Source organism: Onychomys torridus, chromosome 12 (assembly GCF_903995425.1).
Source record: "Onychomys torridus chromosome 12, mOncTor1.1, whole genome shotgun sequence".
NCBI classification, from domain to species: domain Eukaryota; kingdom Metazoa; phylum Chordata; class Mammalia; order Rodentia; family Cricetidae; genus Onychomys; species Onychomys torridus.
Genome location: NC_050454.1, coordinates 67,580,012 through 67,595,955, shown reverse-complemented (window position 1 = coordinate 67,595,955; position 15,944 = coordinate 67,580,012). Strand labels below are relative to the sequence as shown.

The 15,944-nt window shown below is 46.7% G+C and overlaps 1 protein-coding gene across 1 annotated transcript in view; it reads right to left on the bottom strand.

Annotated features, from left to right (window-relative positions):
* Positions 1–8,653: 8,653 nt before the first annotated feature.
* The window catches only part of Hunk (hormonally up-regulated Neu-associated kinase), a 114,659-nt gene continuing 107,368 nt past the window's right edge, over positions 8,654–15,944 (bottom strand). The window contains exons 10-11 of the mRNA XM_036203815.1: positions 13,876–14,056; positions 8,654–10,141 (exon numbers count right to left, since the gene is read on the bottom strand). Coding sequence (XP_036059708.1) covers positions 9,483–10,141; positions 13,876–14,056 — 840 coding nt within the window. The 3' untranslated portion in view covers positions 8,654–9,482. The remainder of the gene's footprint in view (positions 10,142–13,875; positions 14,057–15,944) is intronic.

Here is a 15,944-nt window from a genome sequence, read left to right as displayed (position 1 = left end):
GATGGCTGCCTTCATACCGTGTCCTTGAACTCTTCCCAGCGTCCGACTGCCCCCATTTCTCTTACTAGGACATCAGTGAGACCATGAGGGCCATCTTAAGCACTCACCTTAATCACCCCTGTGAAGGTTCTACCTCTACATGTCTTCACATCCATCCATCCAACCATCCATTCACTAACCCCGCCATCTGCGATGGTTAAACTTACTGTCAACCTGACTGCATTTAGAATCACCCAGGGAACTGGTGAGGCACGTGTCTGGGTGAGTCTATGACAGCATGTCTGAAGAGGGTTACCTGAGCAAGGTGGACCTCCCTTCCCTGCCTGAATGTGGGCGGTATCACCCTGTGGGCTGGGGGCTCAGAAAGAATGGATGGAAAGGAAGGGGAGAGCCAGCCTAGCACGGATGTTCTCTTTTCTATCTATGTCCCTTCTGCCGGGGTGTGAACAGCTCTGTTCTACTCCATGACACTCTCTCTGCCATGATGAAAACGGAGCCGAAACTTCATTAAGTCTTTCAATATTCTTTTTGGGTCAGGTATTTGGCTATGGTGATGATAAAGGTGACTAGTACATCCTCCATCTGCACACCTACCTACCTATAATCATGTGTTTGGACCCTGCACATACCTACAAGAATAAGTAAGAGGTTATTCCAAGCTCTTCATAACTTAATGACTGTCATTCAGTATATCAAGACTGCGGTGCAAACTTACAAAGAGGAAGACAGGGCAAATCCAGCCCACAGACCCTTTTCCTTTAAGCCCTCCCCAGAAGTCAGTTTCCTATCATGCTCATCCTCAAGTCCATCATTTTGGAAGCCTAAAGTTTTGCAAAAGGAAATGAATAGACTCCAGAAACCATGGCCTCCCAAAGAAGCCCCTGGGTACCTTTTAATTCTAGACTCTTTTTCTGGGTTAGTGATTTCAGAACTGGTCTTGAGACAGATGCTGCCACCCATCCATGTGTTCTTTGAGGCATCATTTCTCCATCCTGGCCTTAAAGAGAAGCGCAGCTTGTCTTCTGCTTCCAGCCATGATTTGCTGAAGCATCTCAAAGCAGACAGGACACGAGAGTCGCACTGAGAACATTCACTCTGATATTTTTGAATCTGAATACAGGACACATTCGAGTTTGCTGAGAAATCAGCAGTGAGTTATTAAAACTACACTCCAAGCAGCTGCTTTGTGCTCATCCTGAGAATCTGTGTTTCCTGGTGTCACTTCACACTTCCAAGGATTGGAGCCCAGAGATGGGTCAGTTCCAAGGTTGTCGAGCATCTCCGAGATGGCCAAGATGAGCAAGAGACTGGCTCACGTAATTGAAGTGGCTGTGGGTGGGAGGGACACTTGAATGGGCTGTTTGGGAACTCTGACTCAGATGACACAATTTGTCTTTCAGTGGCAGGGATACTTATCCAGCTCGTGGCTCCGCATCATCCAGTTATGAATAACAGTCGTGGTTAGTCAAGGAGTATCATTCAGCTCCACATCAGTCCTCCACTTAGATTCTGAGTAAGCACCCCCTTTTTGATATGCAAACAAGAGCCCGTATCTGGGGGCCCTTTGCAAAAGAGAAATGGGAAAGGGCTTGACATAGAAAGTAGCTTGATGACTGGGGGGTGCTCCCCTCTCCACAGAGCCAGGAACAGATCGCCAGTGTGGGGAACTCAGTGGCAACAGCCCACTGGCATCTGCATGGCTGCACCCAAGCATCACTGCATTCATGATGGCAAAGGACCCTGCCCATCTGCTGTGGTTTGCATATGGCCTGGGTATGTGTCCTAAGTGATTCACACATTGATGTTTGATCCCCATTGTGAGGTGTTAAGAGTAGGAGAATGTGGGGTTGGGGATTTAACTCAGTGGTAGAGCGCTTGCACAAGGCCCTGGGTTCGGTCCTCAGCTCTGAAAAAAAAAAAAAAAAAAAAAAAAAAAAAAGAGTAGGAGAATGTAATCCCACTATAATCCCACTATAGAGCTCTGGGAGCTGAAGGAGGCTCCACAGGTCCTGAAGATGGAGCCCAACCGTGGATACTAGTGGCTCCCTAGGGAAGAGAGGCCAGAGGATGGGCAGACACATCTGTTCCACATCTCTCAGAAGGTGATGTTTTGCAGCTGCCAGTACAGTTGTCTCAATCTAGGACCAGAACCCTGAGCTAAATAAACTTTTTTTTATACGGTTACCCAGCCTTAGACACTTGATTATAGTCATGAAAAGTAGATTAATATCAAAATCAAAACAAGAAAGGGTGATAAAGTTTGAAAAGTCAGGGTCTCTCCCTCCCTCTGCTTCCCTTTAGTTTAAATCATTTTCCAAACACTTGACAAGTTAGCATACACTGACCCTTCTGAGAATACAAAACCCACTGGCCCAAGCTTCACAAATGGAACGCTCTCCCTCTCTCTGTCTCTGTCTGCCTGTCTTTCTGTTTCTGTCTGTCTGTCTCCCTCCTCTCTCCCTGCCCCCTTTTCTTTTCTCTCTCTCCTTCCTTCTTTCTCTGGACCTTGAACATATCTACGAAAACAGAAAATATGACACCTTGCCAGGCAGTAGTGGTGGTGGTGGTGGTGGTGATTGTGGTGGTGGCGCACGCCTTTAATCCCAGCACTCGGGAGGTAGAGGCAGGCGGATCTCTGTGAGTTTGAAGCCAGACTAGTCTATAAAGGGAGTTCCAGGATAGCCAGAGCTACACAGAGAAACCCTATCTTGAAAAATTTTTAAAAAAAGAATGAAAAAGGAAAACATGACACCTCACAGAATAAAATCAAGGCTCAGCCAACCACACCTTGAGGGCTGAAGTCAGCTGTGGTCTGTTTTGTATATCCACCAGATAAAATGGATTGAATGTTTTAGATCCTTGTGAAAACAACAATTAAATGGGTATTTTTGTTAGTTAGTTAGTTTGTTGTTGTTGTTGTTGTTGTTGTTTAAAAGCCAAACCAAACCAAACAAAAATAAACTGAAAATATTGCCTGTGTGGTCCTTTGTAGGAAAAGTTGGCAGATCGCTGTTTAAGGGGGATTTTTTTTTTTTAATTAGCTGAGTACACAGGGAACACATGGAAAAGGTAGAAGTTTTATTCCCAAACCAGGGAACTTTCTGGAAGTCATTTCACGGTAAGGGAAAGAGTAAATGAGTGCAGCAGATGGGACGAAAGTCACAAGGTTTGTAGAAAATTATTATTTAAGCATTCCTCTTTGGCCCTCTCCCTATGTTGGTCTGTAGGACACCCATTAAAAACAAGCCAACAAACACACCCCACCCTGGACTGGGTGGTTTCCACAACAGCATCTATTGTCCCACAGGCCTGGCCTGAGGTGCTCCAAGGCAGTGCTCCAAGGCCGGGCTCCTCGCCACAGACAGCTGCTTTCTTCTCCCCTGTCCTCACATGATCTTTCTCCTGTGCTGTCCCTGCTGGGAGTAGATCAGATCTCACCCTAACGACCTCATTTTAATTTGTCTCTCAAGGTGTCACATTCGGAGGTACTAGAGGCTTCAACATAGGAATTTGAAGAGGACACAAATTACCCTAAAGTGCTCTTCACAAATGAGATTAGAATTTACCAATGTGGTCCCTTTCTTTAGAAAAAAATAACAGTTGAGCCGGGCTGACAGCTCCTTTGATAAATTGCTTACCTTATAAGCATAAAGACCTTGGTTGGATGTCCCAGAACCCATCTTGAAAACAACAGAAACAAAAAACAAAAACCTGGCCTTGCTGGCACATGCTTGCAATCCCAGTACTGGGAACCCACTAACAAGGAGCTCCCGGGGCTCTGAAGTCAGCCTAGCTACTAGGAAAGTTCCAGTGAGCAATCCTGTCTCAAAATACAGGGTGGTTAGCAGCTGAAGAGTGACAGTCTAGGTCACCCTCTGGCCTGCACGCACACACATGTGCTCCTGCACATATGGACACAAAGAGAAGATAAATCCCTCGCTTGCTGGTAGCTGTCATTATTGTCTAACAGTGGAGTGAGGCCTGTCCGATTTCAGTGATATTTGTTTATCAGTGGAGCCTCCTCACTCTGTAGCCCAGGCTGGCCTCATGCTTGCAGTTGTCCCTGCTTTCATCTCTACGTGCTGGTGTGTATACCACCAAATTCAGCGTAGGGACCATGAGGTAACTGTTTCTTCCAGGGTGGACATGATCACTGCCATCTTGAAGCAGATCGGCTGTGATGATCTGCCGAGGACCTTCATGAGATCGAGCCTGTCAACATTCCCTCCTGGAAGGAGAAGGTAGGGTCATGAGACTCCCAAGACTTTTGCAAATCCTCATGAGGACCTTCCCCAAGGTCCCAATCACTATACGATGAGAGGTAAACAACCGTGGTAGGAATTCCCCATGGGATAGCTGTCCAAAGTCACTTAGCAGAATTTTGTGGTATGAGTCAGCCGTGCTCCCCAGTAAGTGGTTCAGTCATGCTGAGAAGACATCAGTTTGGGCCCATCCTCCCCAACCTCTGCCTCTTAAAATAATTCATCCATCTTCTGTGGTGATCTTTGAGTTTTGCTAAAATCTGTGTGGGAGACAAATCTTTAGTGAAGAGACCATTAGGATTTGGGGTGTGCTAAGTTATGCAAGCAAAGTCCGAAGTCTCCTATGCATGGGCTGCTAGAGGGGAGGACCCCCGTAAACCTCTGCTCAATTCTGGATGACAACTTTGTTCCCAGAACAAGACTGCCATCTGCCCCTATATCAGCTGTCTGTGGTGTGACATCTACAAAAATAGAGTTTTGTTATTGTATGAAGCACAAATGTAAGTTATAGACTTTAATATTAGTTAATGCCTTTGCTTTCAACATAGGCCATCTTCGAAGCAGGGAATGCACGGAGCTCCGGCCTGGAAGCCAGCCCCGTTTATGTCTTCACTGGTAAATCTGTTTCCTGGTGGTGTTCTCTCAGTCATGTGCCACCTTCCATCATAAGCTAATTAACTCCAGTTGGTCCCAGTGTCCTCCTCGTCTAGCTGGTCTACACTCCCGGATGGGATTCCCTCAGATAGCCCATTGAATGTGTACCAACTCGGATGTGGGTATCTGTGGAAGGTAAGTGGCAGATCCAAGCCTCCGGGCCACATTCCCCCACCATCCCTGCGTACCTACAGATATTAATCCCAGAACACAGTGCCCTGAGAACACGTCTGTAGCAAAGAAGTACAAACATGTACCCCGTTTGTCTTTGGAACCAGATGTCTGAGAAGCTCCCTTGAGCAAAGGGCTGCCACAGATAATACACTCATTTACCACTCAGGAAACACAATCCTTCCATTGAAAAGTGATGACATTAAGTTGAACCAGCTCCCAGCTCTGCTCTGAATTATTCTCAGTGTGTCTGTGGCACACAGAGGACCATACACGGACAACAAATACAGTAACCAAGAGGCTTTTCAGACCCTGCTAGAAAAAATAGTCCGTCTTGCATTCTTTCCGGATTTGTCTCACTTTGTGACAGGTCTCTGTGTACATGTTCTTTCTATTGGTTTAGTCTCACAAACCCCAACAGATAACAAGGGGCTTCTATTTACATCAGATTTAGAAGAAAACAAGGGAGTCCAAAAAGGAAGTGGTCTGCCGAGCTTCACTAATCAGTGGAGGGCAGCAGAAGAGGTCCGACGATTCACAATCTGCAGGTTCTTGAGCCAATACACCGTGTTGAGAACGACTTAAGAATGCTTAGACCGTTCTTCCCAGGGACCTTGGAAGTGCCTCTACAATGACAGCTTGATTTGCCCTCAATGTTCCTCCAAGCACATGGCAGCTCACCTAGGAACTCTGGGGTATCCTCTTTAAGAAGATTGGGGTAACAGTATGGTGGTGCATATCTGTAATCTGAGCACTCAGAAGGTTGAGGCAGGAGGGCAATCTAAGTTATATATGATAAGAACTTAATCTACAAAACCACAAACGACAGAAGGAGATAGTTGGGTATGGTGGCAGTACATGTATGTGTTCTCAGAAGGCTGAGGCAGGAGGATTATGACTTCATGGCAAGCCTGGACTACATGAGACCTTGAAGAAGGAGAAGGAGAAGAAGAAGGAGAAGAAGGAGAAGAAGGAGAAGAAGAAGAAGGAGGAGGAGGAGGAGGAGGAGGAGGAGGAGAAGAAGAAGAAGAAGAAGAAGAAGAAGAAGAAGAAGAAGAAGAAGAAGAAGAAGAAGATTCTTACAATAAAATGTCCAAACCACACAACTGCTCCTTGATCTCTAACTTCAGAGTGAGCCTGTGCAGCAGGAACAGAAGCCATGCCAGCCTTGTAACCATGCAACCTTCTGAGCCTGCAGTCCCTGTGCGGAAGGGACACAAGGATTTAAGGACGGTGGCACCTACAGACAGAAAAACATTCTGTGAACAGTTACAAATGGTGTCGTAACCAGGACAATCCAAACAGCTAACATACACCTATCCCATCCCACATCCACCTCTTTTCCTGACTCGGGACCTAAATAAAGGACAGAGACCAGAAGTAGGATTCCTGGCCATCCTTCTGTGATTCTCCCTGGGAAATGCTGACCCGTCAATGTGAAAAACATGCTGAATCATCTTGAGTGGCTGTTCAGCCCATCAGCCATATCAACCTTTGTAATCATTAACCAGGGGCTGCTAGAATAGAAAATGCCCCCAAGTCCCCCCCTCTCCATACCTACTGGTATCTGTGCCGAGAGTTCTAAGTAAACAATGGTACTCTGTAGCCCACACTCCATGTTTTAAGATGTATCAATAAAAAAAGAAGCAGCCAGAGTGAGGAAAAAGTGTATTTCACAGCCGTTATAAAAGTACATATATTCAATAATGGTGACATAAATATAGTCCTTACTTATGACCAAACCGTACAACTAAAATGGACTCTTCCTCCTGGACTTCACACAGTGACAGTTCGGTCCTTCCCATCAGTAGCCACAGGCTGACTGAAATCACAGGCAGACTCGTGAAGGACGGTCATAGGTCAAACAGACGCCACTCCATACTTAACGAAAGGATAGTCAAGTTTTCCATATAAATATAATAAAACAAGAATTTAACAGTTCTTCTTCCCCTTGGTTTCACAGAGTTGTCTGTCAGGTGCATACACACCCCCAAACACAGCTCGTCTCCCCTCCTCGATCCCCTTTGCCTCCCGCTGGGTTCATACACACCTGAGTTCCGAGTCTGTTACCAGCGGTAACACGGGCAGCTAGTGGTGCATCTGACACCATTCTGGAAGCATTCAAAGAATGGGAAACACTTTCTCCATGAGCTAACACACACACACACACACACACACACACACACACGTGAGGAAAGCATACAGCCAGAAAAAGACATAAGGGGTTACAAAAAGGGGGGCAGGGCACCCAGTTATACATCCTACCAACTTGCAGAGCCAGAGGGTTACAGTTGGCAGTCATCTTTCAAAAAGGATTTTTTCCCCCTCAAAACTCAAACACATTGTGCCAATGCAGCGTCTGTAGGTGATTCTTCTCTCCCCTCTGCTTACACAGAGTTCTGTTTTCAATGTTAAGTCCCGCAAGCTGAGCTGAAGCCATGCTGAAGAACGGCACAGGCTGCTGGGAGGAGACTGGCCTCCTTCTACCGGGCCCTAGGGAGGGGTGAGTCCCTCCCCAGAACTAAGCAGCCCAGGTCTTTTCAAGTTCAGCCAAGACTAGAGCATCTTGCTTCCAGGATCGGCCAAATGTGTGTTCTCTTCTTGCCCAGTCAGAGCTGTTGAGAGGCCGAAGGATGCCGCCATTGGTAAATGAGAGATGGTGATGCTGTTTCATCCCTCACTGGCAAAGGCTGGCTTTGTGATTTTAATGAAATTAGCCCACTTCAGAATCAATGGACCAAGATAAAGAACCTGACTTCATGGCTACAGGCGTGGTCTCTGATTACATCTGAAATAGTCAAAGATCGAAGATTCTGGGCTCTTCCATAACTCATCTCCTAAACCAACTGTGACCCAACTTGTACCGATTCTTCCCCTCCTTACAAAGCTGCTCATGCCTGAGCAGTCAGTCCCCTGCTAAGTACCAGGGTCCAGGATCCATACAGAGCCAGTCTCCCATCAAGTGCCAGCTGGACATGATCAGACAACACCAGATTTCACAAAAGACGCAAGGGGTGTCACAGTCACAAAACCAGAAATGCATCTTTGGTTCAGTCCTGGAGAGGGAGGTGCAGACTATGACGTGGATGACACTGCTTTCTTTGGGGATGAAACTGTCCACAAACATGTTCCTAGTGGGCAAGTCTGTTCCCAGCCCCCAGCACAGCTAAGCTCCAACCGCAGCAGAAAAATGTACAGCAAATGCCTCCTTCTTGGATCTCAATTCTGCCTTAAAAATCCCTTCTCTCTTTCTTCAGAAACTTCTGGAGTTATGGTCTATGCCTTCAGCGGCTGCCACAATATAAACACAGGATGGCGAGGCTGCTGTCCCTCACTCAGGCCACCAGGGTCTAATGCTATTACCATTGCCACCCAGACCAGCTTTTTTAGCCAGCTACAGCCTCGAAGAGAAACATGAATTTGGTAGAAGTACTTCCCATCTGACCACCTAGGCTTTTAAAAATTGTTATTTTGAGCCAGACAAAAGGGTATACACTTGCAATCCCAGCACTCTGGAAGCTGAGGCAGGAGAGTGATGAGTTTGAAGTCAACCTGGGCTACTTAATGAGACCCTAACTCAAAGAAAAAAGAAAAGAAAGAAAAAAAAAGAGTTACTTCAATTTAATAGCATCATATAAAGAAAGATTTCTTTGGACAAGTTCATTCAATCTTAGCAAGTTTCAATTTAAAAAAAAAAAGGAAAAATAAAGACAGAAAAGACCATTTGTGAAAACAGTGCATGGGAATGAGTGTTTTCCGTCTTCATCTTCTACCTGGGCTCTCACGGTTGGGTCCCATCTTTGTCTGAGGCTCTATCCCATCTTCCTCTGGGGTTCCTGGGGTCTGGCACTGTGCCTCACCAATTCTGCTCTCCCACAGGGACTCACCGGTAGGGTACAAAGGGCTGCTTCCCTCTGGAGGAATCCCTAGGCTGTGTGAACGTCCTTGCAGTGGCATGGTCCCTGAGAGACAGTGACTGGCCACTGAACAGAGCAGTCTGTGAGAGGCACACATGGAGCAGAGGAGGGAAGGGAGGCTGGGTACCAATCTGGAAATCCGAGTGGTCCCGCAGATGGAGGTGTGGTTTTCAGCTCTGAGCCCAGCCGGGGGATACTGGGGAGGACTGGAGAGGGGTTGTAGGAAAGAGGGTCTCAGACTGGAATGGATGGCTCCTGCAACCAGTGGAGCTCCAGATTCTCAGCATCTCATAGGGTTCCTACGTGAGGCTTGGTGTGTGGGCTTTGAGTCCGTGGATTGCAGCTGATCTGAGCTGGGAACATTGTGTAGAAGGAATAAAGGATGTTCTTGTGAGGTTGACTGCTCATGCCCTGATGGATGTGTGGAGCTCTGTTCCATTGCTGTCCTCACAGAGACTCAGAATCTTGTCATCCCAGGTTAACACTGGCCTTTTACACCATCGGCCATGTCAAAGGAGAGGCTGGAGGGGGCGGTGGGCTGCAGCGGGGACATGCTGGCCTCCAGGGACCTCTCTGAGGAAGGCTGCAGGCTCTGGTGCCGCTTCCTCAGCATCTGCCCAATGCCCATCATGGGGAACCTTCCCCTGCTTTTCACACAGTTGGGGCTCCCCAGAGGCTGTGTGAGGCCATTGCTGGGAACCGGAGGAGGGGAACACACACCCTCCTCTTTCGGGGAGCTGCTTTTAGCTTCATGACTGAAAGAGACCAGCGTGGGATGCAGTGGGGTTTGGAGAGGTGATGTGCTTCCAGACAACAGCCCCGGGGAGAGGGTCCTCTCACCAGAATTTCTCCGAGCCAAGCTCACAGGCGAGTTCAGGATCCTATAGTGGTGGGAAGGGGATAGCAGTTCTATGTGGTCCTCACGATCCACAGACTCAAAGGAGCGTACCATATCCAGCAGCAGTGGCTCTTCCTTGGGGGGGATGCTGACACTTCCTGGCCCTGGCTGGTGGGGCTCTAGTTTCTTTACAATCCTGGGTGTCCTGGGAGGTGGGACAGGGATAAATTCCATGGAAGAGGAAGCCACACAATTGGAATCGGAGGTTTTGCGGAAAAGATTGCGGCAGCCGAAGGAATCTACACACCAAGAAAGCAAGACCGTGAAAAGAGATTCAGAAAGAGCCTCCCACAGCCATCCTGCCTGTGCTGTCCCCCAGCTTAACTGAGATAGCAACCTGCTACAGGGCAGGAGGAAGCATGAAACCAATGACCGGGGACAGTTAGAGGAAGCGCCAACCAAAGCTCCTGAGGCCCCAGCAGGAGCCCCAGAAGTCCTTCTAGGCTGTAGGAGACAAGAGGCTGCACCAGAAGCCCTAATATCCACCATTGATAACTGCAAAGTCCTGACCCTACCAAGAGGCCTTTGACAAAGAGGTTTACCTGCTCAACAGAACACCCATTAAAGCTCGGAGGTCCACAGAATCGGACTTACTGATCCCACACTCATCTGGTCTCTTGACTGCTGACCTCAGAAGGATTATGTCCCTCAACTTTCTTGTTAAGTTCATCATAGTAAAAAACAAACAAACAAAAAAAACTGTGACAGAAAGTTGATCAACTTAGTGTCTTTCTGTCTATAGTTGGGCAAAGTGTACACAGCTATTTCATCCTATAGAAATAACGCTACCTTACACAGTTATTTCATCCTATAGAAATAATGCTGCCTTACACAGCTATTTCATCCTATAGAAATAATGCTGCCTTACACAGTTATTTCATCCTATAGAAATAATGCTGCCTTACACAGCTATTTCATCCTATAGAAATAATGCTACCTTACACAGTTATTTCATCCTATAGAAATAACACTGCCTTACACAGCTATTTCATCCTATAGAAATAACGCTGCCTTACACAGTTATTTCATCCTATAGAAATAACGCTGCCTTACACAGTTATTTCATCCTATAGAAATAATGCTGCCTTACACAGCTATTTCATCCTATAGAAATAATGCTGCCTTACAGTTATTTCATCCTATAGAAATAACGCTGCCTTACACAGTTATTTCATCCTATAGAAATAACGCTGCCTTACACAGTTATTTCATCCTATAGAAATAATGCTGCCTTACATAGCTATTTCATCCTATAGAAATAATGCTGCCTTACAGTTATTTCATCCTATAGAAATAATGCTGCCTTACAGTTATTTCATCCTATAGAAATAATGCTGCCTTACACAGCTATTTCATCCTATAGAAATAATGCTGCCTTACACAGTTATTTCATCCTACAGAAATAATGCTGCCTTACATAGCTATTTCATCCTATAGAAATAATGCTGCCTTACAGTTATTTCATCCTATAGAAATAATGCTGCCTTACAGTTATTTCATCCTATAGAAATAATGCTGCCTTACACAGCTATTTCATCCTATAGAAATAATGCTGCCTTACACAGTTATTTCATCCTACAGAAATAATGCTGCCTTACACAGTTATTTCATCCTATAGAAATAATGCTGCCTTACACAGCTATTTCATCCTATAGAAATAATGCTGCCTTGCACAGTTACTTCATCCTGTAGAAATAACGCTGCCTTACAGTTATTTCATCCTATAGAAATAATGCTACCTTACACAGCTATTTCATCCTACAGAAATAATGCTGCCTTACACAGTTATTTCATCCTATAGAAATAACGCTGCCTTACAGTTATTTCATCCTATAGAAATAATGCTACCTTACACAGCTATTTCATCCTATAGAAATAACGCTGCCTTACAGTTATTTCATCCTATAGAAATAATGCTGCCTTACAGTTATTTCATCCTATAGAAATAATGCTGCCTTACAGTTATTTCATCCTATAGAAATAACGCTGCCTTACAGTTATTTCATCCTGTAGAAATAACGCTGCCTTACAGTTATTTCATCCTGTAGAAATAATGCTGCCCTTACATGCTGGTGCACTCTCCTTGTCTCCCTACACTCTGGCAATTCCCATTCTACCTGTAGATCCATGAACTTGGCCACTCTAGGAATGTAAATAGCCTCATACAGTATCCAGACTTTGAAGCCTGGCTCATTCCCTTAGTGCAAAAGCTTACAGGTTCATCCAGGCTGTGGATATCTCTCCCATTTCAAGCCTCCCTTGTGGCTTTGAACTCAACACAGCCGAGTCAACTTCAAACAGAAATATGAGGCAAAGGCAACCAACCAGTGCCCAGACTTTCCATCCTGAGTTGGCATAGACCAGAATCCAGGTTTGTGAACTGTACCAGGAAAGAGAGAGAAAACCTCCCAAGAGGCTTGACATGTGGGGGGAATAAAGCCAAGTTCATGCAGAATAAGCTCTGTCCTGGGCTCTTTTCACTGTGTAACATTTTATGGGCTTCCTCATAGCCCAGCTGCAGGAGCAAGCTGCTGCCCAGTGGGGGGTGATTTCAGGAGCAACTCAGGGCACTGAGAATCTCCCTTGCCCACATAAATAAATACTCAGACATGGAAATAAATCTCCTCCGGCAGCAGATGCCTGAGATGTGACAGCAGAAAGAAGTAAGATTTTATTAATGGCTAATATTGTCAGTGCTCCGGCTGGCTCAGGAGCATGGCTTCCTCTCTGAGGTCTGCGGCGTTAGTGCACCAAAACAGGCTGCACTGGGCAATGAAGGGATAAGCTGCCACCCCGGAGGCTCTTTAAGCAAAGCAACAAGCCTGAGTTGACCTCAGATGGCCACACCCCTCCCTGGGGCTCAGATGCTGCAACCTCTGTAAATGAATAATAAAACCTCTGTGACCAGACTGTAATAATGGGAATACTCCTGTCTCAAGATCCCATGTTAGGACACCCCCAGCTTCCGTGTTTCCCTCACGGTAGCGGGGGGTGGGGGTGGGGGTGGGAGTCCTCACATGCATGTCAAACCTGGGCCATCCTGGAAGGAGCCTCACATGTGTCAGTGATCGATGATGGAGTGGATTCTGAATCAGGACACATTGGATCCAATGTGTAGGTCTAACAGCCAGTGCCTATGGCACTGAGGGACTCAATGAAGACCTTTGGCTCCCAGCAAACAGTAGAGCTGGGACTTGAACTTGGGTCTGAGAATCCTACCATCACTCTAGAATCCAGGCACAGCAGTCACGCTTGAATGCCTCATGGGGCCATGTTTCTAAGAAAAGCTCCAATAAGACCATGACCAGCACTTGCTTTTGCCCCCCACCTCCTGCGCCTGCTCCTCTCTACCTATCCTACCAACCCCTGCAATCTCATGTACTCATTGTGGCTCCAGAACATGGTGCGTACCAACTTCTCATCCTGCACCTCTTCATCTAGTCCTGTGCCCTCATCTCCTGTGACACCTCATACACTTGAGACTGGTCCCACAGTACCATGCAACCAAATCTCTGCCTTACATGCCATGAATCCCCAGACTCTTTATACCACAATTATCTACCTGATCTCTGCTCACACAGTAGCACATACCCCAGCCTCTGCTCCCTCAGTACTACACACCCCAGCCTCTGCTCCCTCAGTACCACACACCCCAGCCTCTGCTCCAACAACACGTTCTACCCTAATTTCTGCCTCTACAGTTCTATGTACCCCAACCCTTCTCCCACAGTCCTGCACACCCCGGCGACTTGCTGCCACATCTCAATACCCTCTCCTGCAGAACTGTGTGCCCTATTCTCTATTACCACTATACTATGTGCCCCCTCTGTCTTCTCAAATCCTGCACAGGTGGTCAACACCCTACTGTTAGGCTCCCAAGTGCCATTGCCTTAGATGTGCGAATGGTACCTTCCAAAAGGCATAATCACCTCTGTCCTGAGCCTTCACAGCCATCCCCAATGAGCTGACCCACCTTTGTCAGGAAAGCCTGCTTTTGAAGTCTTCCGGTCTTTGAGCAGGGCTTTGGTGTTCTGAATTTGGGTGATGAGTGAGGCTGAGGGCTGTTTGTGGGGGGGCAGGCTCTTGTCCAACTTCTTGGAAAATGGACGATGGAGAAAATCACCCCTTTTTTCTTGTTCTTTGGGCTTTTTATCCTTCAAATCAAAAGTGAACACACATATTCAGACACCCGCAGGAATATACTTTAGGATTCTTCTCTGAAAAGTCACCCAAATAGAAGAAGGGAACCCCAGCTCTTACATGTTGTATACTTTGCAGTTTGTGAATTAAGGGGAGGGGGGAGGGACTGAGGTCTAGCCCATGCTCCAGCGGGCCAGCTCCCTCTGCCTGGGAGCAAATAAGTGTGGATTCTCGCTAGCTCACTTGTACTGCACTGTGTCGACATGTTCTAGAGTGGTCAAGGCCACCCTGTGTGATCAGGTATCCTGGAAGAATCTGAAGGAACTAAGGAGCAAACAACCCGGAATTCTAAAGAACTACTGTGTGCATCTGAACTACTGCCCTAGTTGGGCATGTGGGTGCAGACCTGTAATTTCATTATTCTGAGGTTAATCAAGGAGGATTTCAAGTTCAAGGCCAGCCTGACCTACACAGTGAGACCTGGCTGTAGTTAATCTTGACCTTCAACTTGTATAGATTGAGCAACATGTAGGAGCTTTAAAAAGCCTGCTCCTGGGGGTGTCTATTAGGGCAATTCCTGGGGCTCTTAGCTCACAAGATCACTGATCCTATCTATGCATCTGTTGATGGCTTCAAACTTTGAACAGAATGTTAGGAAAGAGGTGACACTTAGGGAGGCGGGGCTTGATTGAGAGAGAGGTCACTGACAGTGTGTGACTGGCAGCTACATTTTGTCTTGGCCTCTTCCTACCGCTCCATTTGTTCCCCATCTGCCATGATATAAACAGCTCTGCTATGCCCTTACCCCTACAGCCTGAAACTGCTGAAATCAGAAGCAAAATAATTTGTCCTAGAAGTTGTTTTTCTCAGGCAGACAGCACAACAATGAAAAAGCCCAACACAGACCTTGTCTAAAAACACCAAACCCATCCATCCATCCATCCATCCATCCATCCATCCATCATCCATCCATCTATGCATCCATCCATCCATCCATCCTCCATCCATCCATCCATCCATCCATCCATCCATCCATCCATCCATCATCAAGTGGTACCCTCAGATCCCAACTGCAATGAACTCTTCGCCAACAGAGAAACAACTGCTCTTGTTAACCTCAGACCCAGTGTGTTTAGTCTAAACTCCACAGAGCCCTGAGAAGTTCTATTAGGTTTGTAACTTTTCTCTCATCTAACATTGGGAGCATTTACACATAGATCTAAACCTCGTAGATATGCTGCCATTTTTTTAGCTGTAGATTTAATCTTTACAGAATCCGATCATAATCCTGCTAATGGGAGTGGACATGACTGATTTGTCTTTGACCCCACAGCCTCTGGCATCAAGCCAGGTACTCAGAAGCAGCATTGTAAGCAGCTATTTAGAGGGAGAAAGGGTCAGTGGAAACTGAACTGAATTAAAATTAATTGAGTTCAAGTTTCTGGGAACGGTGAGGCCACTAAGCAGCTGCAGAGGGAGAAATCATGTCTCTGGCCCTGACGACTGTACTGATGTTTACCGCTAAACACAGGCAAGGCATCCCTGACCTCACCCGGCTAAGGGGAAAAGGCAGCTTTCCACATTTTTTTGCCTTCAAGTTGAAGAGGACCTGCACTTCGAGGGAGCTCATCAATTTTTCATTTGTGTGCTGAAAGGCTTGTGAGGAAGCATCTCTTTGCACTTCCACAAAGTGCCCTACCCAACAAGGATGCCAGCACCGTCACAGAGAGCGCATTATGCCAGGGTCACTAACGGGAAAGAACAACAGCGGAGAAACGGGAAGTGGGGTGCTGGGTCCCCAAGGGCCACTCCCGGGGGCTGTAGCTTCTGGAAGAGCTAACCCTTACCCAGTGAAGGGGATGTGAGATGGGTGGAGAGGCCTGCCCAGTTCCTACAGGCTCC